The sequence below is a fragment of the Mycteria americana genome, chromosome 9, assembly GCF_035582795.1.
Source record: "Mycteria americana isolate JAX WOST 10 ecotype Jacksonville Zoo and Gardens chromosome 9, USCA_MyAme_1.0, whole genome shotgun sequence".
NCBI lineage: Eukaryota > Metazoa > Chordata > Aves > Ciconiiformes > Ciconiidae > Mycteria > Mycteria americana.
Window position 1 is genome coordinate 40,073,173 of NC_134373.1, and position 27,500 is coordinate 40,100,672.

General features: G+C 43.6%; 1 protein-coding gene across 3 annotated transcripts in view; it reads right to left on the reverse strand.

The window, feature by feature from the left end:
• Nucleotides 1-27,500, reverse strand: part of ZEB2 (zinc finger E-box binding homeobox 2) — a 115,937-nt gene that overhangs the window by 1,705 nt on the left and 86,732 nt on the right. For 2 of the 3 annotated variants that reach the window (XM_075512413.1, XM_075512414.1), the window contains exons 4-10: nucleotides 24,719-24,790; nucleotides 18,158-18,346; nucleotides 17,251-17,465; nucleotides 14,593-14,701; nucleotides 11,743-13,712; nucleotides 9,526-9,706; nucleotides 1-307 (exon numbers count right to left, since the gene is read on the reverse strand). The exon at nucleotides 1-307 is cut by the window's left edge and continues 1,705 nt beyond it. In XM_075512413.1, coding sequence (XP_075368528.1) covers nucleotides 1-307; nucleotides 9,526-9,706; nucleotides 11,743-13,712; nucleotides 14,593-14,701; nucleotides 17,251-17,465; nucleotides 18,158-18,346; nucleotides 24,719-24,790 — 3,043 coding nt within the window. The remainder of the gene's footprint in view (nucleotides 308-9,525; nucleotides 9,707-11,742; nucleotides 13,713-14,592; nucleotides 14,702-17,250; nucleotides 17,466-18,157; nucleotides 18,347-24,718; nucleotides 24,791-27,500) is intronic. The other variant, XM_075512415.1, reaches the window with a different exon arrangement.

Sequence of the window (27,500 nt, forward strand, 5' to 3'; positions counted from 1 at the left end):
TCTGAGTCAGAGTACCCCTGGGGAGTGATGCTCTGTAAATAGGCCCGGTTCATCAGTAGCTCGGTGGGCTCTAAGTGACCCTTTTCACGGGCTTCCCGCTCGGCCGCTTCCCTCTCCTCCGCCTCTCGCTTACAGTAGGAATACCTGTGATTCATGTGCTGCGAGTAAGACCCCGAGTGCGAGAAGCGCTTCCCGCACTTGTCGCACTGGTAGGGCTTCTCCCCGGAGTGCAGGCGCGAGTGCTCGATCAGGTGATGCTTGTGTTTAAATGCTTTCTTGCAAATCTGACACTGGTGTGGTCTTTTTCCTGCGAGGAAGGACAAGAGGACACACATGGGTTACAGCGGCAGGGATGGTGGCTTCTCCGCCCCTCGCTCCCCCTCCACTCTTTAAGGCGCTGGATAAACACGACGCCTGGACCGCCCCGCCGTCTTCTTTTTAAAGGAAGCTCGGTTGCAGAAACAAAACAAAAAAACCCACATTTATGTTACAACTTAGACTTTGGATGGTTTTGATTGTAGTAATTTTACTCAAGCAGCTCAGGATAATAAAGAAAATGACTCAGAGAGCATCAATGGAAAACTGGCAGCTCTAGCGAGCAGCTGACACCCATGAAAATGTTCGAAAAATATCCCTATTTATAAATAATTCTGCTGACAGCATCATATACGCGCCGTATTTCTCCCCCCCCCCCCCCCCCGCTGAAGAGATTAGCCTGTAGAGAAGACCTTTGTTTCTTAAAGTTTTCTTTGTGTATGTGGCTCATGAATAGCAGGAAGCCAACATCCTATCTTTGGGCCTTTGCCAGTGGTGCCACGCAACCGCAAGCCAACCGCTGGCCAACCCTTCCCCACCTACGGCACCCCAAGGCGAGCCCATCGTGGTTTACCTTGGGATGCGCCCGGTGCACGCTACGGGTCTAGCGACCGCAACGCAGAGAGCTGGGACTCGTTGAGTCCATAAGGGGTTTGCTGTTGGCTGGAGGACCAGGGCTGGACCCACACCAACCCACCGCAGGGGTCCTCACCTGGGGGAGGAAGCCCTCAAAGACCGAAAGACGTTTTTCCCCCACCACGTGAGTAAATACAAATATATACATCTGCCACGGAAGCATAAGGGGTTTCTAAATAAAATGTTGTCAGCCACTCGCTGAGTGCTAAAGTAGTGCTAAGCTGCAGAAAACAGTATTTCCTTTGGCATTTCAGGCAGTTTCGAACCAATGTTTGAAACTCAAAACCAGTGCCAAGCCTAAACACATCTGGTTGATCCCAGGCCACAAATAGCACAGGAATGCCTTCAACACCTTCCAGAACTGCCATACTGAAAGCTTAATTCCAAAATAGAGCTGACAAAAAATACTTGTCAGCATGATGCCACACGACAAAACTCAGCAAAGCATGATGCAACCGTGAGATATCCAGACATAACATATGGTGCAAAGATTGGAATTAGTGAAGACCGATCACCAAACTTAGATTGCAGAAGGCAAAAAGTAAAATCAAACATTAGTACCTTCAGCCAGAATTTTTTTAGTTTCAAAATGTCAGATTATAATCTTAGTGTCGTTCAAGTGAATGCTCCAGAGTGGTGCAACCATGCAGGCAGATACAGTGCCAACTGGTCATTATTTTATATTTCGTGCTATTTTTATGCATATAAAAATGCTGGTATTCGGTGCCTGAAATGCAGAGCCCTGCTTTGCATGCCTTATTGCTAGAGCAGATCATTAGGAACTTATTAGTGAAGTGGCCTGATTCCTCAGGCGTATTTATCATACTTAGCTAACGTGGCATGTGACCAGAACAGGAATAAACTTCACACCAGAGCCCTCCCATCCTGTCAGTTGTAAAAGTGTGGTATTTTGTTAATTCTTAAAGAAGCAAGCGCAGGGAGAGGAAAAGTATGGTGGAGGGTAGGTGAGAAAACCCCAACCAAAAGCAAAGGGCCAGGAAGACGGGAGACCGTCACCAGCAGCGCCGGTGTGGAAGGAAATCCAGCAGGAAAAAAAAAATATGTTTTCAGACCACTGAAAGGTCTTGACTTCCAGGAAAACTCAGGCTGCTCCTTTATGAACCTGATCTGCTTTCTTTTCCTCTGCAGTCACTGCCGGAACTCGAGAGCAGGGAAAGTCAGGCATAAAAAAAAGTTTCACTTCCATAACAAAGTCGCTAAGAATGAATACCAGGGAATATGCTAATTTTTTTGCCCGATCTAGTCACAGCTACCTTCAAGTCCCACTGTGAAAGTTCACGTTTAATAAGGTGTGATTAACGAATGCTCAAGGAAGCCAAAAACTGTATGTTATGAAATGAAGGGGAGATCTGGCAGGAAGGAAAACACAGGAGAAACCACAGATAGACTAACCTAAGTGACAGGGAAATGAGTGGATGCCTGGAAACTGGGACTCAGACTACATTTCTTTGTATGAGAGTTTCCTAAGCTTGCACACATGCAGGGTTTCTTTTTTTCTTTATTTCCCTTCACAGTAAAATTGAAAATTCAAGCTTGGTATATTGAATTATAGCAGTACTGCTTCTGTGATCAGTTTCCTAAACGTGCATTTCTGCCAGTTTAACCTGGTGGTTAAAAGTCAAGCTTGAAGAAGACTCTGGGCTTTGAGCCGTACGTGTATTTTGGCTTTGCACCTCCAGCCTTGACCTGGGGGTGCACCAAGTCCAGAGCCGGGAGGCGGCTACCTGCCATTCGGAGCCCAAGTTTCGCCACGGTGGGGAAATCCCCCAGTCTTAGCTGGGGAGCTTTTAGCACGATCAAGTCACTTACTCAAATTAGCTTAAAATCCCAAAGCAGTCTTGACCTAAGCACTCCTCAGACCCCAGCGCTGCCGGAGGAAAGCCCTCACGGGTGAGGTGGGAGCTTTCCCAATGCTACCAACCACCCAGCTGGATGCCCCAGATATGCCGCCTGCATCCCTGCCTGATCTCAGCTGGCCTGCTGAGCCCACTCAGAGCAACGCGCTGCCGTCCCTTTGCTAGTATCTCCATAGCTGCTAATTTTGTTCCTCTTTGCTCCTCGTAGACCTTCTGCTTTTCCTCGGCACCTTTTTTTGTGTCCTTCTCCTCACTGAATTTCTGCCCACACTGCCTCAGTCCCTCCCTCTGACTTACTTTTCCCTAACATCGACAAGCCCAACCCTTGTCTTGTTCCGCTTCTCCACAACGCTGCTCCTTCTCCATTACTTCAAATTTCCCGATTTTTTTGATGCACGCTACATTTGATGCCCACTACACCCTTCTCACCCCGCGTTTCCCTCCTCTTCAAGCTGTGCTCCATCCAGTTGCCCAGCACTTTTCCTCTCCTCAAAGAGAAGTCAAGCATCCTCCACTGCTTCTCATCCAAGCTTGCCTCCACCTGCCCTTCCCCAAGGCTGGGTGCTCTCCTTGTCCCTCAGTCTTTGCCTGCTTTCCTTATCCCTTGTTCATTCAACGCTGCACCTCCTGCTCCTGATACCTGGGGCCTCCCTCCAGCCAGCACAGAAGTAGCCTGGCAGGGAATCATCCATATTTTATAAATTAATTTAGAAATGAGAAGATTAAAATACTTCATATTTTCATATTAATTTATATGATTACTAAAAAGGCTATACGAGAACTATTTAGTCTACCACATCCATATCAAGGACTCCGTTTTGATCTGAGGGAACATGACAGCTTGAGCAAAGTTCTTTGTTCAGACACCACACAACATACCTTAGCCGTGCACAGCATGCAGCTGTTACAACACTAATTGAAATATGTTTTTAAATGTATCGGGTTTCCGAACATTTGCGCAAGAATTATTTTTTCCCCCGTGTGCAAAAGCCAGTATTTCAGCCATTTAAAAGAAGTGCCTAATCCCTACAGTGCATTAGTAGGCCATAAAATAAAGCTGAAGAAAGGTATTTTACACTGGGGATGGGGAGAGGTCTACAATTGTAGGTGGATGGGGAGAACCTCCAACTGTAGGTGGATGGGGAGAACCTCCAACTGTAGGTGGATGGGGAGAGGTCTACAATTGTAGGTGGATGGAGAGAACCTCCAACTGTTGGTGGATGGGGAGAACCTCCAACTGTAGGTGGATGGGGAGAGGTCTACAATTGTAGGTGGATGGAGAGAACCTCCAACTGTTGGTGGATGGGGAGAACCTCCAACTGTAGGTGGATGGGGAGAGGTCTACAATTGTAGGTGGATGGAGAGAACCTCCAACTGTTGGTGGATGGGGAGAACCTTCAACTGTAGGTGGATGGAGGGAGGTCTACAATTGTAGGTGGATGGAGAGAACCTCCAACTGTAGGTGGATGGGGAGAACCTCCAACCGTAGGTAGTCCTGCCTGCTTTATCAGCTATTTAGCTGACGCACAGTAAGTGCATTGTCATGCAGTGTCATAACATCAGTGGAGTAGAGATGGGTTGAAAGGAAGCAGATTTGACCATCCCACCCTACAGGTTTTACCCAGTCTCATCTGTCCATGGGGGACGGAGCTGGGAGAGAAGTACCCAAGGCAGCTCACAGGAGGGCTCACGAAACACTTGTGTGTCGTCAGGTGGGTGCCTGATGTAGATGCCACATTTTGCAGCGAAACGAAATGATAAAACTCTCTCAAATATCTAAAGGAAACGTTTGGCCTTTCTTTTATTCCACCATCTGCAAAAAGAGGTTCGCACTGGGGCTCATGCTCAGTTTACAAAGGGGAGATTGTAACTGAGCTGTTTTCAAAGTCTCTAAACTTGTGTTTCTGTTAAAACAAAACAACAGAAAAAAATCTCTAACGGTGAGTCTCTCTGAATCTTCCTGGGCTGAAAGTCTTTGACTGAAAAGCTATGCGTTTCCCATTTGCAGTGGTATAAAAGTCATGAGACATCAGATCAGAAGCTGTCACTGGTCCCAGACTAAATATCACCCGTCCTTTGCCTAAGGCAAGTGGGTCTTTTTTCTGTGGGAGGGGGCCAAACAGCAATCCCGCTCTTTGGAGGGAAGAAGGAAACATTTTTGTGACAGTTTGTTTTTATTTTTTAAAGGCAGTTCTTTTGAAGCTGCTTGGGGGTTTGGTTGTTAGATGTAGTCCCAATGGAGATGGATTAGCGGCCAGAGCACAGCGAAGCGGTCAAAGGTGCAAGATAAATGCAATTTATATATAATTGCCCAAGCTGCACCTGTTCCATTTTGAATAGGAGACCTTGTCTACAGAACAAATTTCACAAGCACAGAAAATATCCTTTTTTTTTCTTTATTTGAGTGTAAAATGGGGAATTCTAAACTTGTATCACAGTAAAGCAAGAAAAAATAACCTTTAAATAGCATGTAAATTTTTTATGAATCAAGCTCTAAATAAAGAAAACTCCTGAGCTGGGAATTCAAAATACTAGCCAGAGAGAGCTGATTTGCTACCAGGCTCAAGAACAATATTTAGTTTACAGAATCAATCTGGAAATAAAACTAGTGCTTGCATCAGCATGAAAGCTACAAAAATAAAAAAGAGGTCTTAATAAAATATACAGTGGAAAAGGAAAGGATGAAAGCACTAGCACAGCTATGAGGCCCTCGACAGCCCACACAAGTAATAAAATAGAATATGATGTAATATAGAACAACAATGAAAGGATTTAAAATTTCTAGGTAGGATTCTGAAAAACCGTTTCCAGCTTTTGTTGCAGAGCAGGCACGCTGCAAGTTTCCTTGTGAAGCTACGATAAAGCTGGTGCGTAGCAGACAGGGGTGTTGACGACGGCAGAACAAACACTAACCTTCACCTCGCTCCTGAAGCAGCCCAACACAGCGTTGATGACAAAGCGGGGGCTGCGTTGCTATCCCGGAGCCAAGATATTTCTCTGTTTTCTAGGTGCTCCGTTTGTTCTCCCGCTCACTTACCCACTACTGCTTTCCCTCCTTATCTGCAACGCAAAGATTTCTTTGTTCGCCCAATGGCACCTATGCTTTGCCATGAAGGCAATCGTCATCTTCACCTTTCATAAGGCAAGTGTCTCGAACCTTGTGCTAAGAAGCTTGGAGGAATCTGAGATTAGATGCACGCAAATGAAGCAGTATCTGCTCAACTAATTTCAGCCTGACCAAAGCTAGGACGGGTTCATAAGACTCCACAGGAAAACAATGTGAGCACTGAATTCCTGTGCTACCTGCCACGCTCTGCACCCTAATTACAGTGCTGCATGCTCTGGTTTTAAAGAAATAGGATGCTGTAAAGTGCAAACTCTAAAATGGACACACAACTTCTCTTAAAATTAAATGGCATCCCAAGATTAACTTGGCAGAATTTGGTCCTGCAGCGAGCAGTGGCCTCTACACTAAATTTCAGTTCAGCCAGAACCAATGCAATTCACTCATTGCAGTAACACAATAAATTTTCCTTCTCCATGTGAAGCTAGGAGCTATTGCAAAATACCACTAATACTGCATAAATTAAAAATCATGGATTGTGACATTTGGGCCCCTTTTTCTACTGTGCCCAAGCTGTGGCAGGCACAGCGTACAGAGGTGATCACAGAGAGCTCCTTGATCTGTGGCCGCGAGGTCCTATCAAAAGATCTCGTGTTGACAGAAAGAACCGGCCAAATCCCATTCTTCGTCTTGCCCTGGCAGGGAAACTCAGCTCCACCACAATACCTACGACATTCCTGTTTTCTCTTTCACAGTGGTTGGTTTTGCACGTGATTAAGCCAGCTCATGTAGTTTTACGTGTCAATGTTACTTTTTGCTCCAAATAATTTCTCTGGGATAAATCTGTAGGGGCTGCAAAGCAGGAACGTGGCCTCTGTCTGACTCTTTTAACCCTTGTTCTGGCACTGGTTGCAATAGGTATGTGGACCACGAGGAATGGTGACAAAGAAAAATCTGATTGTTCAAATAGCAGAAAAAAGACCTAAAAAACTACATAGATTTTTTTACATAGGAAAAAGGACATCAGGATAAACAACATCCACTATTTGTGCTTCTCCAGGAAAGACAGGAAGTGTTCCAATTCCTCCTAAAATATGTTTTTAATGAAGTAACGATGGATCGTGATCAGCTGGTCAGAAAACAGCAACACACTCAGAAAAGAAGCTTTTTCTCTTTTGTAGGTTTCAAAAAGTTGACTGAAAAATCTGGGCCTACTCTTACAGTGACCCCAAACGCAGAAGACGGCTTTTTTGAACTCGGTTCCTTCCACTGAACACGGACTGCAATTTCGCACCTATGTTATTAATGCAATTACAAGCTTTTTCCAGAAACTATCAAATTAATTTGAAATTCACTTAAGATGCATGCTAAGCCATTAGCCAAAATCCCAGTGCAGCGTGCCTCCTGAAGGCTGTGAATGAGTTATGGAGGCTAGCCCAGCCGAGGTCTTCAGAGCTCCCAACCACCTCTATCTAACGTTAGCGCGATGCGTGGAGGCTCCGTAAAAGCAAACGCATCCTTAATAATACTTCACACTTTATATAGCGAGTTCCGTCGCAGGATTTCAGCCTGCACGAATTAAGATTTACAACGCCCCGGAGAGGCGGGCTGGTATCATTTCCCTCTATGTCAAAGATGGGCGAAGGTGAGAGAAAAATGAAGCAATTTGTTGAAACTCGCAGAGGAAGTCTGTGGCAAGGCAGAAAAGAGCACGGAGCTCTCAGCCTCAGTGCCTCTGCCTTTGCCACGAGACCGTCCTTCCTGTTTCGAAATGCCATGCTCGAGCTTGATGACGGGCTGTAGTTCTAGCGTATTAAATGTGACACCGTATACATGTTCTGGATCATAAGGCTGAGTCCCATAAAATTGACAGGCGCAGAGTTGAGAAGCCGAAAGGGACAGAGCGAAGAAGGAGAAAAGTCCCTACGCCGCAGCTGTGTGGTATTTTTCGAGGCAGTAGGTTCCCGTGCTACGTAAGGACCGGAACATATTTTTGCTTTTACAAATGCAGTTTATTTTGCAAATCAAGGTGATTGCACACATTTCAGCTTGTCAAATTTTCAGCCTTTCAACCATATGTCTGTCGACCTTATGGACTACCAACTTTATGGGATTCAACCATATGTCCAGATCCCGATATATATGAAGGCCAGTTCTAACATAAGAGCTTTACGGTAGTAGTGTAGTAAACCATAATGTTTGCAGATGGCTGTAATAAAGTCATTCAGGAGAGTAAAGGTGCAGGGACGTAAAGCCTTCAAAGCTTCTTCTACTGAATAAACAATTTGATCTGAATAATGTAGTGGGAAGCACATTCCACCAATGAACTAGCTGATCTAGTCCAAAACGCTCCTTTTAATTTTCTTTCCTAATCCCACATGTATTTTAACTTCCTTTTTTATTTTCCTGTGCGGGATTAGCTTAAACTTTGGAAGAAAAGTATAAGAAGGAAAAATAACAAAGCAAAGAATTTTTTTTTAAAGGCACAGCCCACTTCTGAATTGTAAATTTTTCATATGTGAAACGCCAAATGGTTATGTGCGGCCTGGAAGATGTATTAATAGAGAGGTATAAGTTTTTTACTGTCACATGGTGAGATTGAAGGATGATGTGACTTGCTTCATTTCCTGAAGTGGGACTCAGCTTTCAAAGTTAGGGAAAGTTTCCTCCTGAGTAAGCTTTTTCTAACTCTAGGAAGTTGGAGTTTGCTTTATGTCCTGCTGCACAATAATTCACATGATAATTCACATTCCCTTTGTCTAACATAACTTGATATCTCTATTATTTGGGGAGCTCCGGTCCCGCTTTCCCCTAACTGAAACGCGCTGAGCTGATGCGTCCCCCTCGGCGAGCTCTCCACCCCCGGGCTCCTGCCTGTCCGGGCTGAGAGCGGGCAAGAGCACTGCCTGCGAGGGGAACCGCAGCCAGCATAGGTGTGATGGAGGGTCTTTCTCAAACCAAAATATTTTTTAAGCTGACAATCTGCGGTGAGCTTTGGCAAGCTTCCTCGAACTAGACAAAAATCAGTTCCTACTCGGGAAAGAAGGAAACCTTCCCCGGGCATTAACTGAGAAGTGAAAAAGCGAAATGCAACCTTGCCTGCGCTGCTGGCATGCAAAATCACGGCGAGAGCAACCCCCGTGAGCTGCGTACTTTGAGATAACTCGGCCAGAGCCAGCTCTCGCGCTGCTAACGTCACTGGAAGTTTTTCTATTGGATTAAATGGTGCAGGCTCAGATAGTGTCTAAGAAACGAGAAATACACTGTCACTCTTCCTTCCCGTGCCAGACTTTGTGTTGACCAAGTTGCAGCTCTCTCTGAGTGCTAGGGCCTGCCTTATTTGAAGAGGGCTCGTCCTGTGAGATGCTGAGTGCCGCAATCGCCACCGTGCTTGCACGACACCTTGTGTAGCACCTGCCGAGATTTACCCCATCACATCCAACAGTCCTTCGTCAAGCAACAGCCATTAAAAACAAATAAAAAATAAGTTGAACTGGGCAAAAGATATTATTTCTTCCCTGCTGAAAGCCTCCACACCTGCCAAACCATTCGTCGCACAAGTGTGCTCATGAAAGACTGCGAAGAGCGTAGCATGGACCTCACCCCTCCCCTCGGCGCGCACGGCCGCCCTACCTGTGTGCTCGTATTTGTGTCGCAGCAGGGAACTGCTCTTCTGGAATGTCTTGTCACACAAGTCACACGCGTACATGCCACTTTCTGTCTTCTTGATCTTCTTTCGGGACAGACAGGAGTCAGAGTCCGTCATGTCGTCGAGGCCGGACATGTAGTCTGGGGTTCCATCAAGCAATTCTCCCTGCGAGGGAACCACCCGTCAGCGACACCCGCTTCCACCACCGCTCCTTCCCACGGAGGAACCAACCACCCCAGAAAAGTTAAAACCATGTCTGCTTAGGATGGCGGTCCCTCTTAGCTTAGGAACCTGTTGATGATGAAACTACAGCTGCTGGGAACTGTGAAAATACTGAGGAGCCGTCTACTTCTATGCCTCGAACCAACTTTCTGTCTTTGAGCACTCTGCAATAACATGATTTACGCAGGCGGACAGTATTTACCATATCAGCGCTAAATATTTTCAAGGAGCAGCAAATGCAAAGGGGAGGCTCTTCATGGACGGCAAAAGGTGTTGAAATATTTTACAGGCCTAAGTGTAAGCAACAGCTAAGAGATCATTCCTTTCAAAACACTGAAACTTGGATATATTCTGTATCTGTAGAAAGGTTTTAATTGAATTTTATATTTAGGTACAAATGTTATTATTATGCAATCCATTTAAATGTATGTCTCCCGACTAAAGGCCTCAAGCTATATTTTTATATTTAATTTTGTAATTTGAAATAGGGAATATTAATAACACTTTTTATCAATGTTCTATCTATGTTAAAACAGCCCTCAGCATTAAGCAATAATGAATGTGGATCAGTAAATTATTAAATTTCTTGATATTTATTTTGTCTTGATCCAAAGAGAGTGCAAACTTGCATGATAACGTACATTTCCATTTGCTATCACACAGTTCGGTTTTCTTAGACTAGGTTTGCACTAATTAATATTAGAGAAGATTAAATAGGCTTAAATACATTTACAAAGAGGGCAGATGTACTGTAAATCGGAATAGTGGAACAGCTGTTATGGAGGTGCAGTGCTATTTATGCTCCTATTGTGCAAAGAGGGATTACAGCCTGTAATGTAAAACCATACCTGATTTTCACATTTGAAACTATAAAACATTTACTAGTCAGTAAAATTACTAATAGACTCTAATAGGACAGAGGGGAGCAAGCACAAATGTAAAAAAAAATTATTAATCTATAATCAGTTAATCTCATTTAACTAAAGTCTGTACGTTGTATCTGAATACACCCAGCAAAAAACTCTAAAAGTGCATGGCTTTCGTAGAGCAGCTCTTTGCTCTAGGCGTGCAAGCGGTGAAATCCTTTGCTACTCATGTATTGACTCTGGGACGGCCTGAGAAAAGGATTAGTGGTTGTACCCAGGCACGAAGAAGTGCTGACCCAGATTACGTGTCCATGGAAAGACTTTGTCTGCGATTAAGGGCCCTAGCTGCTACCTCTCCAAATAATTTCGTTTAATCTCTGGGTTTTTTTGAAGCTGTTCCAGATGACTGGTGGGGATTAGAGGACTGGTAGTCTGGGAAGGGCAGTAGGTGGGCTGAAGGAAGGGGCTATGGTGAAGCAACATGGCAATATCTCTCATCCCCCAGACATTCATGAGAAGAGAGAACGTCTTTCCCATGCACGGTGCACGAGCAATCCCCCAAAAAACACGGAGAAGGAAGCTTTGAGGACGTTCAATGGGATGGAGCTGCTACGAGGCCATATGGACCTCTGCTTCAAGGGCTACGGCTTTGCGTCGAAATGTGGGGGTGATTCCAAGAGGTCTCCCACTGCTCCTTTTCCCCATGGTGAAATGTAGTTACGCTCACGGTGAGGGGAGCCCTGCAGAGATCAGTTTTCCTACAAAGTTTCCTTTTTTTCTTATTTTATTGCAGGATGGGATTTTTCATGAATGTTATTATTATTTAGATACCATTCTCATAAGGAACGACTGAGCTCTTGACAGAATAAAAACACAAGCATTATGCCTATTCAAAGGTATTGATACTGCTTCTGAATCCAAGTAGAGGTACTCCTAAGGTAATTGCAATTTGTTTGCCTACCCCATTGCATTTTTGCAAGTTCAGGCTACAATCAACCCTGCTAATTTTGTTGGAAATACTGAATATAACTTTGGGCTCTTTCTTCTGTAAGAGGACATATCACAAAATACTAAATTCTAGCCTTTCGAAAGAAAACAGTTGCAACAATTTACCTGAAATCCTTGTTTCCGCTGGTACTTTCTCCTTTGCTGCATATCAGCAAAAGTAGCTGCTCCAGTTGGGTAAGTATAGGCCATATGTGGTAGGAAGCTCATCTGATCTAGTCCTGGGTATGGTCGCAGCCCAGGAATACTGGTCTGGACTGGTGGCATAAAAGTGGCTGGGGGAAATGCGCTCTGTGGTGGAAGTGTTGTGTATAAAGGTTTGGCACTAAATGGGTTCATACCAAATACTGGGTTAGTGCTTTTATCCAGATTATTTGAATTAGAAAACTCCTTCTTGATAAAAGTCAAGTTCAGTGGCTCATCTGAGTTTTCAGATGATGAAGAAACACTGTTGTGTTCTAAATTTACACTATTAGATTTTGTTTTGTTCTTTGTGGCTATAATACTTTTGGGTTCCTTCATTTGTTTTGGTAAAGACAAGTCCAAAGGCTCAGCCTGAAGCTCCTCAGAAGAGAAACTGTTTGGAGTGTAAGAACTACTGTGGGAGTTTTTAGAAGATGTGGAAGAAAGATTTAAAGGAGAAGGAGTATTGCTCCTAGAGTGGTCCAATTTATCAACTGGTTTAATATTGGTAAAATGAGGAGGTTTTGTTAGCCTGAGAGGAGTATCACAATTAGTAACACTGTTATGGAGTTCAGCTATAGATGGTGAAGTTATAGAGTCCACAGGCTTTATTGGAGATCTGGCTGACAAAGAGTCTTTAGTGGGAGTGTTGTTGGTGGCAGCCAGCGCCACCTTGGCACTGGCCCTTTCCAGTGATGGTGACCTGGAACTTGAATACTGGTAGACTTTTCTTTGTTCAAACCATTCCTTCACAAATTCCTGAGGAAGGCCGACAGCAATGGAAATTTTCAGTAGTTCATCAGAGTTGGGTTCCATATTCATAGCATAATATGCTTTAAGTACAGACATGTGGTCCTTGTATGGGTTGATGGGGCTAGTCATTCCTTTCTCAGAAAGTACTGATGACAGCAAGAGGGTTTGCTTATCAAACACTCCAGGTTTGTTGGGAACCATGTTCTCGTGAGGCTGAAGGACTGCCTTGATTTCTTCGTTCATTTTACACAGGTAACGCTCATGCTGATGCAACGGAATGGGACCAGGAAAGCTTTCTTTACAGAACTGGCATGAAAATGGAGTGGATACATTATGGTTCTCTATCATCTTGTCTTCAGTTACCAGGTCTATTAGGGTTCGCAGCTTCTCTTTTTTAATGTTATTGAGCTGCCTCCTTGAGTCTGTGGTTAAGCTCTGGAGGCAAGCTTTGGCTTCATTGACTTTCTCTAATGTATAGTCAATAATACTTTTAGTGGCACCATTATGACTTACTACTGGAAGACCCACGGGGGGAATATTGGGGGAGGTAACTCCTTGTTCCTCGGCTTGAGAGCATGAATCCTTCATATGGTAAACCTTCAACTTGGAGATCTCTTCAGCCTTGCAGTCCATTTTCTGCCTGGAAACCGTGTTGTCCACAATCTGTAGGACCTTCTGCACCTCACTTAAATTACTGCCTACCGCAGGAAACCCAAGCAACGGTGCTTCCATCCCTACACCTAAGTGCTGCATTGGACTTTGAGCAGAAGCATGAACTCCTAAGGGACTGGTTGCTCCAAGTCCACCATTCATAAAAGGACTAGTTGCACTAAACCCATGTGAGGCCATAAGAACCTTATATTCATTGAAATCTAGTGGTTCTGTTTTAATTTTCAGTAGGCCTGTTTGTTCAGACATACTAAGTGGTTTGCCATTCTCCAGCTTGTTTCTCAGCTGTGTAATGGCTGAATTAGTAGGAGAGGAAGATACAGAATTAGGAGAAGAACCCGTCTTGATATTGTTTCTCATTCTGCCATTTACAGAGATTAAACCAATACACTTCTTGCTGCTGATGTGCGAACTGTAGGAGCCAGAATGGGAGAAACGTTTCTTGCAGTTTGGACACTCATATGGTTTTTCACCTAAAATGATAATTAAAACCAAATGTTAATTATCATTGTTGCTGCTGTAATTGCAAGCGATCACATTTGATACCCAACTGATCATCTGTGTATCCACTGATTAATAGTGAGGAAAATATTAATTCTACGAATATGGCCACACACCACCACCGCTTTACCCTCCTCTTTCTACGGGTCTCGAGGTCAGTTTGGACCCACGGTCTCCAGCTGCCAAGAGCCGCCGAGATGTGAGATTGGCTCCAGACTGACCATTGCAAGTCACAGGTAAGTACCCTGTGGCGAAGGGAGTCAAATCAAATCCAGACTGTTCAAATTTGATTTGTTTCTTCTTTTTTTTTCTTCCCAAAAAAAGCCATTTTCACTGGCAATGAGCAGGGTATGAGAAACCGAGTCCTGATGTTAGGACCTCCATGTCAGCATTGGTGGAGGTTTGTGCCTGGACAGAGCCCGGTGGCATTTCGTGTGCTGAATGCTGCGTCAAGCATGAGAGACAAAATGCCCCAGTCATTCAATATGAGACGCTTTGCGCTTACTCGTTATCTGAGAATATGAGCTGTATTTCACTTGGGGGGGCTTTTTGTTATGGAAAATATAATGGACTCTTCAGGGTCCGACTGCACAGAAATGACTGAACGCTTCTGAACTCCAAGTGCCGAACAAACCATCTATATTATTTGCAGGAAGCTTTACTATTTCCAAATCTTTCAGCGAGACCGTGGTATTAACAGCATGATAAATGAGGATGACTCAGATATCACTTATGAAATACCTTAGTAGCTCCAAGAAGCCAGAAGCAGAACTGTGTAAATTTTAAGCAGTCTTTAAAACTCAGCTAATTAAACAAAATGCAAATGAGCACACCAGCACCTCTGCTACTCACCACTGTGAATTCGCAGGTGTTCCTTCAGATGGTGTTTATATTTGAAGGCCTTGCCACACTCAGTGCATTTGAACTTGCGATTGCCTGCTCCTTGGGTCAGCATTTGGTGCTAGGAGAAAAAAAAAAAAAAAAAAAAAGACACCGACATGAATTTTATGCAAGAGAAACCATGAATTTCTAGCTTAAAAAACAAAAACAAAATTAATGTGGCTCTGAATTTATCAAGCGGACCAAAAGGTCTGCATGTACATTTATTTGTCTCATCAGCGTGGCAATAAAAATCAAAATGTTGGCAGTAAACCGAAACAAATGAGAAAGTACTTTCACATGAGCATTCGATATTTGCTTTAGAATTATTTCCTAAGTCTCTCATCAGAAATGTGTTGCTTTAAGGTATCTTACGATGAGAGAAACTGTTTTATAAGAAGATTTGTGGCTCTTAATATTCCTAGCAGATTCTGAACATGTGGGACTCCGCTTGTTTAAAAATTCTGTTTACTGCGTGTGTAGGAAAGACAGAAACACTGTCGTTAGTGGCATTTCATGTAAGATTTAATTCATTATCAAGCAGAAGAGACTGCGTCTTCGGCGTGAGCTGCTGCTGGAAATGGTTTTTTAAAATCACAGGGCAGCAGGGCAGACTTGAGCTACCTTGCGTGCCGTGTTTTCCCCTGTGCTCTTCTAAGGGGCGAGGGAAAGTTGAACGTTAAAAGTGGCATAAAGCTATAATGAAAGGCAGCTGACCTTTTTGCAACAAGCGAGAAAAGCCCCGTGACTTTGAATTTGGAGAGAAAAAAAAAAAAAATTAAAAAAACATTAATAATATTCATCATAATGCAACCGACCGCTCTGGATGCTCAAGGTAGGAGGTCAGCCTTTTGCAGGCGGCCACGACACAAAAGCCTATTGCGGGGGAAAAGGGAAAAAAAGAAGAAGGGGGGAAAAAAGAAAAAAAAAAAAAAAAAAAAAAAAAGGCAGCGCCGAAACGGTATGACAACTGCGAGGGTGTGCTGCCTCTTCCCACATTCCTGGCGAGACAGATGGTGTTACATGGGACACAGGGAGGTTTGTTCAAACAGCAGCAACCTTCAAAGATCAAGCAGAGCCCAGCCCGCCGCGCGCCATTGAGGGACCCGCGCTCATATGTTGCTGAGTTGCATAAACAAACAGCAACAGCTGTTTTGTCCCCCCCCTCGCCCTCCGAGGACTACTATAAACTTTAGTTGTGCCACTGTTAATATGATACAATCATTTTAATTTACTAATTGTAAATGCCATGAGCAAATGAGGGGACTTTTCAACACCAAAGCTACCATTCATAATGCGCCAGCGCCGGCGCGCTCTCGCATGTGAAATTTCAGGCGGGTAGGCTGGATAAATATCTAGGTGGCTTTTTGTTGGGGTTTTTTTTTTTTTTTTTTCTTTTTACCCTGGTGTTGTTAATGATACGAAGCAAAAGGAAGAACCTTATGGTGGATCGGGTTAGGAAAAATACACGTGTGAAAATGTGTTTGTCTGCTGGAAAAGCCACGGGAAAGAAAGAATAGGAGAAACCGCTCCAGGATCATTTATACTGGTTTAAGATCCGGCAAAAGATACAGTTCTCTTAAAAATGCTAATTGCAAAAATCGCCCGATTAGGAGATGCGTGTTTGCCTAACTGAATTTACCTTATGCTGAGAAAAACCTACCGGGAGAAATAGAGCCGATCATGAGTTTCAGGTTTGTAAGAAAAAGAAATACGGCATAAAGCCCTCATAATTTGACACAATGCACGCATCTCTTTATTTAAGTTTTAAGCACGCCATTTGAGTTTCCATTACAGCCCTCCATAAGACGGGTTTTCAGAAGGAATTCTCCGGCGAGGACAGGAGCAGTTTTTCTGCTGGTATGTAAGGAGTTTTGTGGCACAGGTCTATTGCCAGGCTCTTTAGGAGCGCTAGGGAAGCTGTCACCTGTTTGAGATACGCAGCATTTCCTTAAATGCAGCACTGAGATAATATTACATGCATCACATTGAGGAAAAAAACTGCTTTGATTTATTGCAGGTACACTGCCGGGCTATACAAATGATAGCGATGCCGCAATTCTAGCGCATGCATGTGTTAGTGGCACAATCGCAAATGATAGCCTATATGTACTGGAGGAAGAGTTACTCTAAAAATGTGTAATTATGTTCAACAAACGATTATACAAAATACGCATAATTTCACGTGATTGAAAAGGTTACTCAAAAAGTAATGAAAAAATATTAGCGGATCTTTTAGTATGTCTTGGAGCCCCTATTTGCAACACTGCAAAGTAAAACTAGGTGAAAAATGGAATTAAAATTGCTGAGATGTTTAATAATGTATAATTAAAATGCTACAGTTTCATTCACTTTTTGAGGAACATAAAAACGAAACTAAAGTCAAGTTAAAGTGCAAATAAAATTTCTAAATTAGAAATTAACACACTCATTCGATCGTGAACATAAGACTATTAAATCATATTAGAAGAGACCATCAAAAAATCATTTAGACCTCAATTAAAGCTATTACCATTAAAAGATCTGCATCTTCAAAATGCCATGAAAAATTAATAATGATTGCCAATCAAAGCAATATCGTTTCTCTAAGGGGTTATTACAGAAAGAAATCACTTAAAACCAGCCCCCCACCTGATCTGTCCCTGGCTTGTGTGTCACCATATGCCGCTCGAGCTGGGTGCGGTAGGCAAACGTGTAGTTACAGAGAGGGCACGAGAAGTTCTCCTCGTTCTTCTCGTGGCGGTACTTGATGTGCTCCTTGAGGGACGTCAGGCGCTTGTAGCCCCGGTCGCAGTAGGGGCAGGTCAGCAGTTGGGCGAAGGCATCTGGAGTTCCAGGTGGCAGGTCTGCACCCCAGGACGGGGGGGGAAGAGGCAGGCCAAAAGGTCAGCAAATCAATGGCAGCTCATGGGCTGATTGCCCGGGATGGTATGAGAGGAATCACTGCAATCTGCTGCCCGAGAGGGAGGGACGGCGCTTCCAACCGGCGGCTGGAGGCACCGGCACCGGCGCACGCCCACGGCAGACTCGCGGGACCCGCTCCGGACCCCGCTAGGAAATTAATTATGGGCATCGCTCCTCCCGCGGACCTCGCTGGCTGGAAAACTAAGAAATACTTTTCCCGATCGATTGGCGATTTGCATTCCAGGCCCAGCTCGTTACGTTACTTATGCCATTGACCGAATCCTTCCTACCGACGCTTTTCCAATTGTTTATCAAGGCATCGGAGAGCGACGGGTCGGCTACCCCATCTTTTGTTGCATTAAAACTCAATTAAAACTTCCCAAACTCCCAAGCAGAGCGGCAGCCTTTCTCCCGTTTAAATTCAGCTCTTCAGTTCACCCGCCAAATAATACAAATTTGCTGACTAAAAAATCACAATACACTGAAATTACAGCCCCAATCTTTGCTCATGAAATTCCATGCCGCTGCAGCTGTTCTTCAATTTTTAAGGTAAACACCCAGGCATGTAGTGCATTTATAATTGCAACAGCTGCACGAGGTCAGGATACTGGCTAAAAATGAATTACAGCCTCACCATTTTCTTCTTGCCCATTGGCCTCTGGAGTGCCAAGGCGAGACAGTTCCTCGGGGGCTTCGGGGTAAATAATGGCTGTGTCGCTGCGCTGCAGGTACTCCGCTATGCTGACTGCATGCCCGTCTCCTTCCTCCAGTTTCCTTTTGGCAAAATATTCCTCAAAGTCCGACGTGCAATTTGCGTTCTTCACTGGAATGAGAGAAGGGGAGAAGAAAGGGGGTTTGAGTGCATCCTGCCCGCGAGTTCGGGTCGGGTGGCGTCGTTAGGCAGGGGCTGAGCTGGTGTGCTAGGGCTACGGGGCTGGGGCTGCGGCTGGATCCTCACTCCCATCGGTCTTGCCCCGGCTCCTAATAAAGTTAACGTGGGCTTTCCACCAGCATGGACGGAAGTAAGGGCGGGCGGTTAACTTAACAGGGACACGGGCTCTACAGGGCAGCAGGAGAAGTTTATGAGGCTTGGGTAACGCAGGTAATCTTTCATCTATGGAACCTGAACCTCTGGGGGGCTCCTGGGGGACCCACGGCTTTTGGCATGAACACAGCTCGACCTACAGGACTGAGCTCGGCTCCCCCCGGATCCCGCAGACCCCTCCACGGTCCCCGCGTGGGAGATGGTAGTTGCGGGTAGTAAAGGCCACAACCGTTTCTCCTCCCAGACGGGTCCTGCCTCTGGCTGCTCTTCCGTGGCAGGCACAAGAAGAGAATTGCTCACAACATCTTCCCTTTATTTTTTTTCTCCCTGCAAAATTAACTTGCAATGGGAGAATAGGTTGTTTTAAAAAAAAAATATTGCTTCATAGATTTCTACAAATAGAACCACATGTTTTAGACCATAACAGGGATACCAAGCCTAAAACCACTTTTACAGTCTGTACGAGAGTTTTCCTTCTTTTCCTTAAATGTAAACCCAATTTTTTATTGTCCATGCAATGTCCGTGAAACATAATATATGCTCAACCACAAAACATCCTGTTACTAAAAATATGCTTTTCTCCTCCATGTATGAACACTGCATACAGAAAAGACTTTAAAAACTCTGGGACGTTATAGACACATATTAATATAATCATACCAGGAAAAAAAAGGAGCTGATCATTTTCTTTCTCTAATTTTTTTTTTTATTAACAAGTCTTGGAAGACACAGTTGGTGGCAGGGAATTAAAGATACTTGTTTTTAACTGATCGTAAATGAAAAGAACGGCTTATGATTGATTACATTTTTAATGTATTTCTCCTTAGGTGAAATAAGAAAATGAGGCAACGCCATAAACTATTCTACAGTTCATGTAAAAGTAAAATATTAAATGGCACGATTCTGCTCTCACTGACGCCAGGGAGCAATACGGAGTAAACTCATGGAAATCAAAGGGGTTATGGCCCTGCAAGGTTATACTGGTTTGTAACCACTGGAAATGAGAGACTAACCAGCTCCTTGGTGTTTAGAAACAGGTAAATGCTTTGCCTCAGTTTCCTACAAAAATGCAAGGTGATGCTGGCAGTCAAAATGAGACGTGGCCTCTGACCGGGGCACGGCTGGAAACCTGAACGCCTCTGGTTCGAAGCGCTGATCTCGCCGCCATCGACAAAAGTAGATATTCGTCTGTGCAAACCTCATCCCTTTAGCCGATAAATCAAATCCTCTGGCTGAGACAAATATGCCCTATTTTTCGTATGAGCTGAGCAGCTTCTCAACCGTTCTGCAGTATTTTAGTGACAGTGACCAAATGGCACAGGGCACGGGACCCTGTTTTTGGAAGGAAACTTCTGTTCGTATGGCCGCGGTTTTGTAGGGAAGGGCTACGACACCACAGAGCTCCTCCCTTGGTCCTTCCGTAGCTCCTGTTATCATTTGTTATTAGCATGAAAAACAAAATCTCCTTTTTTCCCCCCAAAAAAGCAACTTCTAGAGAAGGGAAGTGTGAGTACGGAGAACAAGACTGAGCACCTTACCTCCATTTTGTTGCTGTGAGAGAAATATAACAAAATGGTGCTTACTGAAGTGCGCCTTATTCACAAGAGCATCAGACTGTGTTTTTAACCTCATTTTTATCAGAACAAAGCTGAGGTGTTACTTTCCATGTGGGAAACCTGACTCTTTATTCCCTTGCTATGCCTAGATCTTCCAACTGTTGCAAGATCATCCACTCTCCGGCTTAACACTACCCCATCTCCACCCCTTCTCTTGGCCTAGCAACAGATCCAAGGCAAACAAGTCGGGGTTTTTGCCAGATTCAGGCCATGACCCAGAAAACGCTACCTGTGAAGCAGGGAATGAGAGCTATTCCCCAGAGAGGAGATATGGGAGCAGGGAGGGGAAAGGGTGGAATGGCTCCATGTGTCCTCTTCCAGGCGGGCTGGCGGGGTTTGGAGCTTGCAGCTGCCTTTATAGGATGGGGACTCAAGCCACCGAGCAAGGCCTGAGTTAATATTAGGAGCTTCAGTCCCAAACTCGAACCCAAACGAGGTTCTTCCTTCCTGGCCCCCAAGTCTATCTGGAGGCTGATCCAACCAGCTGTGGAGGACTGCTGCGATATTACTGGCCTTGGCTTCCTAATTCTCTGGATTATTTAGCTTCTATGTCTGTGCATGCAATCCGGGAGCTAAAGCAAATGTTTATGTCTACATCATAAACCCCTAAAAACAAGGGGATTTAGTGGAAAAGCTGACAGATCCTTAACTGAAACAATACAACCAGTGCTGCAACACTGCAGATTAACATAAATAGCAAAAGGTGACCATGTGTATCTGGTTTCTCACCAGCGACGTTACTGACAATTCAGACATGGCTGGAAGCTCACCCAGTGTTACTAAAAAGACCCATCTGATAACCATTAGGTTTCTCTCTTGATTTCTGGGGGAAGGCTTGCTTCCCCCCCCATGCCCTGATTTGTTTTCCATGCAGAAAGTCATGTTCCCGGATTCCTCGTGGGCTAACACTGCACACACATTGCACATCCCCTCCTGCGAGGCAAGAATTTCAGCGAGATCTACGGCGGGTGACCTCACCAAATAAGTCTTTTTTTTAATTAATTATTGGAGCCTGGAGAGCAGAAATATTTTCAGCTCCAAAAGCTGATGTGGCCGTGTCACATAAAAATAAAACGCATTAAGGAAAGCTATCTTTGGAGGCATTTAGGACCTTTCAAGATAAAGTGAGAGAGAGGTTCAAGGAGCTTGGGAGACCAGTTATTTTGTGTGGGAACTCGTCCTGCGAGATGGTGATAGCTGCCCTTAATCGCAAACAAAGCTAATAAAACCACAGCCTTCATTAGCCAGGAAGTAAGAGGCCCCCATTGGTACACACAGATTACAGCCCGAAAACGGCCTGTCCTCCAACCTGCCAAGTTTTACTTCTGTTTTCCTCCCCCCGAAGGTTTTTTTTTTCCCTTCTTTAAATTATATTAAGAGATCTTTACTCGAAGCTTGTCAGATGTTAGTAATCGAAACCAGGAATTTTTTTTCTGTTTGTTTACAGGGAATTTCTTAATCTATTTCCTGCAAACATCCCAGTTGTAATAACCGTAACAGGTACAATAAAGTAAACCATAAGAATTTATTAATTCACATTTTAAAAACCCCTTCTGCAAAACATCATTTTGTCAAGTAACCATTTCAGAAATCCCAGAAATATTTACAAATTAATTTAGCAGGACCAAAGACTAAAATTTTCACTCTAATGGTCACTTTTGCTTTTCCACTGTAAAGCCTCCATGGCTCATTATAAAAATGCAGCTGATTAATGTATGGATAACAAGATTTCTTTTTTAAGTACCACTAGGAAGTGGCCATTCTGACAATAGCAGAATAATTTAATAACGGAGACTTTTTTCTTCTAGTTTTCTTTCTCTACTAATGACGTTCTGCAATGAATTTGATGCTAAAAATACACCACAGTTGCATGCACCTGCAGCAGCTTTGCCTGTTGGACGTATGTGAATGCGACTGAAGCTGTATCTCCTGTCTCTGTGCTCAGGTCATGATCATGGAACGCTACAAGGTCTGGTGGCAAAAGGGACAGGCACGTTGTGCTAAATGAGAGAAACCTTCCTGGCCCATCTGGAAGAGCCCATGTTAATCTGTAGGAAGGCCCAAATGGCTTTCTTGGCCACCAGAAGGTCACTGCGGTATGGCTTTCGCTGAAGATGGAGTCACTGATCCAACTTCTTTCATTGGGTCGAGCCTCGGCCTCGCCTCAGCTATTTCATTCATCAGTATGAAATCCCCGTACTACCTGCAGGGAAAAATTGAGTCCAACCACTCAAGACAGGCCCAAAGGCTATAGTGAGGCTGAAGAAGAAAACTTCCAGCATTTCCCAGAACAGGTAGGAAGGATCTCCAATGGCTCAGGGACTGACCTCTTCCCTTTCCTCCTCCAATATTGGTTGGAGCACCTCAACAAGCAAGCCGTGGGAGTTTTTACTCTGTACTAAGGATGCTGCAGCTCCTAACTGTCACTTGGCATCTTCCACTCAAGGTGAAAAGACTGGCAAAGGCATTTAGTTTATCAGATGATTTAATCTGACATCGCTCTTGAGAGACTACGGAGACTGCAGCCATTACAGAAACATGTTCTACCCAACCTACCCAGGCACCAGCCTCCACTGAAGGAGGTGGCTCTGAACGCCTCAGTGATAAAGGATTTGAATTAAACACTAGCAGAGCACTAGACAACTCGTAATGGTTATTTGAGCAAGCCGCCCATTGCAGCAAATAGCAGCTGGAGTGAAGAGGAGGCTGGGACTTTTGCACAGGACATCTGGGGAAGGAATTGCCAGCTGCAACATCCCGAGCAGCTTTTGCATTTTAAATGCAGACCACCTAGACGCAAAGCACTCTTTGAACCACCAGTTTGCAGTGCACCAAGCTGGGTAGGGGCAAGCCTTATCTTTTCCCCCAGAAAAGGGGTTTCAGAAGAGGCAGGACACCCCATGGAGCCCAGGCAGAGTTAGCGGCAGGGCTGTGCGGGCGCTCGAGGGCACCCTGCCCCCCAGAGAGATGCCGTGAGGCCGAAGTCGAACAGGCAGAACAGACCATCAGATACTGGAAGGGAAGGGGCTAAGAGGACATGAAGTCTTCCCCCTCGAGCAGACCACAGTGCAAGTATGAAAGAGTCAAGGCCTGTTATGGTAAGGAAAATATGTGCAAAGGAAGTCACACGGACTGATAGGGGACCTCAAAGGCTCTGGTAATGGTAATTTAGATAACCATCAAGTCTTATTTCTGAATCAGACGTCTTTTAAAGTCCAAGTGCTAAGCACAATTTGTCACTTTAGTATTGTCCCTCGGAAATAAAAAAGCTTTTAAAATACATATGTATCCAGTTCTGTATGGCAACATCATTAAGTATATATGTAATGATAAACTATGCCTCGCTGCCACCCTCCTTTCATGCATAATAAATCTAATGGATGAAAAAAGCAGTGACATGGTTTTATTTTCCTATTATTTTCCCCCTCAAGAATTATAAAGTAAATTTCTTGCGTTACTTAATAAGAGCATTGGGGTTTTATGTGGGTGTTACCAACATTAGGAAAGTGTGAGTAATAAAATCCTTGCAAGACTTAGGTACCACCTTTTACAGTAATATTTGTAGAGGGTATTACCTATGAACTAAAGCTCATAATGGAATGCATAGAAATGTACTTATACTCGAAAACTCTAACTTTTAACCATGTAAATCAGGGCTATCATCTGCAACATCTCAAATTGTGACAAAATGCAAAAGAAACATTGGGTGATGTATGGCGTTCAGCTGTGCTGAGGATGGAGTGGGGCCTTGTGGCCTTTGGAAAGAACATGGTAAATCCCTGAATTCATTTGGATTAAAAAATAGTAACAGAAACCTTTTGCTGTTTTGCTCTGCTACAGAAAAAAAGAGATGGCTCGGAGATGATGCCTGCTAAATATCTCTGTCCCCTTTCTTGTTCCACAAAATGTATTGATTTCTAAGAAGAGGGGAAAGAAAGAGATGTGGAAAGTGTGTGTGTGGGGGGGGAAGATTAGCCAGAAACATAATAATCTCATAAATATGCATTTAAAGTGTGTGTGTCTGTGTATCTATGTAAGGGGTTTATGTGTGTCTTGCTGAAAAGATGTTTTCAGTCTCTGAAGTAGCTTACTCTGTGCACCATGCGAATCTGGGGTTGCCAAGAAGGGTGCACCCCATCCTCATTATCAAGCTCTTTGTACAGTCCCGCTCATTAAAAGACTACTGGATCTTGGTCCAGCTACTTTAAACTACACTATATTTGCCCTCGCTGGGAAAACATCTCCTCGTGCTGCTGAAAACTATTAGCTTACAAGGATGCAGTTGAAAGGAGTTAGGGGCTGAAACGTTGCAGAGCACGGGAGGGGTAGCAAGGACTCCCACCGAATGAGTTTGTCGCTGCACCGTTGCGATGAAAGTGGGGAAAAAATTAAAAAAAACCAGGAAAATCGTGTAAACGTTTCCCAGTTGTTAAACTGCAAACAAGAAAGAAATTGTTTTGTCACTTCTCTTCGCGCACAGCGAATTCTACGTGATACAGAAGAAGAGCGGCGCTCGTATCATGCAATACCTTACCTGTACCATTGTTTCCAGTGGTCTGAATTGTGGCTTCAGGCCCCATAGTGTCATAATCTTCCTTCATTTCTTCTGTGAAATAAGCATGCACACTTTTAGCATTTGCACGTTATTGAATTGCTTTACAAAGCTAGGGAGCACGCTGCGGTAACGGGGAAGATCCTGCTAAGGGAAGGAGAGAAAAGGGCTGTTGTGGACCTCTACACAATGGCTTTGTTCTGGCAACTGAATGAGTGCAACGGTGCTGGATGGACGAGAACTTATTTACTTTAAACATGACAGCGAGTGGTGGAAAACAGAACTATTCGTTCGGAGTAAATGAAGGGCTTTTCCCAATATCAAATCTAATAAGCAGTCGGGTTTTTTTTTTTTCCCCCCCCATATTTAAAAGAAATAATCAGTTAACAGACACTGTGAGATCTATACCTGGAAGAAACTGCAAATACAGAAGGAAGATATAAGAAGTTCTTGTATCTCTATTTCTATCTATCTTCACACAGATCTTCTGAGCTGTCACCGACATTTTAACCTCATTTGAAGCGCAGCATGTATTAATATCAAGTGGTGCAGAAATGTGACAAATTTTCAACTGTGGGCAGTTCTTCTCTGTCCGTACGATTTGTTTGCATCTTCTGTGCACTCTCTGTGCCCTGACAAAGTCTGCCTTTATGGTCATAAATTGGGTTAATTCACATGCAAATGAGCATGATATGTGTAGAATTATTTACTATGTATTTATCACGGATCGGTTTCCTTTCCAGGAAGCTGGGAGTTCGGAGTGTGTTAAAAGAGCATTTCGGAGGGGCTGGATGCAGCTCCATCGGTGGGAGAACGCTTATTTTCGTAGATGTTCCAGCCTGCCTCAGAGTGCCTGTCAAACTTGGTTTCTTGCTGCTAATTTGTTAGCTCATGTGCAACAGGTATTCACACATACAGCCCGGTTAAGGTTTAACCCTCCAAAGGGTTTTCACAGGCAAAAATAAATATACATAGCATTTCTTTCTCGCCTTTTCAACTTCTCCTAAACGCCAGCCTTTCTTTATCTGAAGACACGCACAAACATACAATCTCTCCTTTTTTAAGTGAGAGAATTTAGTATTTGAGATTTAAGTGAAAAATCTGCTTTAATCTTTCACTTAGCCACGCTTGTAAGAAATAAAATGTCAAAAGGCAGACAGAAATGGCTCAACAATGACCAAAAAAAAAAAAAAAAAAGAAAAAGAAAGAATTTCCCAGAAACGAACACAAGTCGGTGATGATTCAGAAAGATGGATGCTGCTCGGCCAATCAAGTGATAGACTGGCAAGAAGATCAAAGCCCGCTATTAAAATCTTATTGATACACGAAGCATTAAAATTCTTATTACTCATTTTTTGTGAGAAAGATTTTGATGAGGATAGAAACTGGCCCAGTATTAATCCATTTCCATGACAATGATTTGACTGAAGATAGGGGAATAATATAAACAGAGCACATTCTGGGTTCATTCCTAAATTTGTAATCTTGTAGTATTCTTCAGATGTCACATTCTACAACTAATTAGTTGGTAGAATAACAGGTTCTAATTGTATCATTCTAATCAAAACTAAAGCACAGAATGACTTAATTCAGAGCTTTACAACCAGCGTACAATACTGTGGTATAAATATACATGTTTATGGCTTTGAAGCTTAAAAAAAAAAAAAAAAATTAATGAAAGCTCTTAAGTTAAAATATGCAGGTACAAACAGATGCTAAATTTGTACAAAAGCATAGAATATGCAGACCAGATGAAAAATATTTGTTTAAACTGTACAGCAGACAAGCCAGCCTTGATTCTTTTCCCAGATCTGGCATTCTGCCTCTCTAAGGATCATTTTCACGGGGATATCTTGCGTCCAAAACATTTAGGAGTTCAATATGTATTAATAAAATGTTGTCAATTATGATAATTGATCTGCCGGGCCAGTCTCACATCTGATATTTTTATTGCAGCCTACCAGAAATTTTAATCAAGGTACAGTATTTCTGAGAAGTTCAGCCTTAGATATAAATATAGTTATTGTGATTTTCTTCCTTGATCATCTCATGTGATTTCGGGTAGTAAGGAGTCACAAGTATCAGAAGTTTTCCATCTGAGGGCACGTCTACCCAGTCAGCAAGGGGAAAACAGTTAACAGCTTTTTTTTTTTTTTTTTTTTTGCATAATAGTGGTAATGTTCAAGATTTCTGCTGCACTTCCTTCCTCATTGTCATTTTCTTCTGTGGTAAAGAGAAGTTACAGTGTCTAGTTGCTTCCCAAAAATTATTAAACGCTCACGAAGGCTGTGCGCTGCTTCTCACTTTGTGCAGGTCACTGGAGTACATGCTGCAATTTTTTACGTACATTTTCATTCTCTTTTAGCTGACGGTTGCACAACTTATGCCTTAGCATTGCGACACTCGGCTAACGTGACTTTTCTTTACCTAAACCTGCCCTCTTCCTAAAATCTGTGACCCTGCATTACACTGTCTGTATTTGCAAAAAAAATATGCGTGGCGTTTTCTTCCTCTCAGCATTAATTTACTAAAATATCAACTCTGAATATAAAGGGCTGCTTCTGTAAATCGAGAGGAAAGCTCCCGAGTGTTGTACCCAGGCGAATAAAAGCAGGACAGTCCCCTGCGTGCACAGATGCCGCAGAGGATCTACGAACACGCACTTAGCATTTATTTAATTTGAATGGATCGTAAGTGGGGGCTTTGCTGGTTTATTTTTTGGAGAGCACCTAACTCTTTGGAGCACATCTGACCAAATGTAATA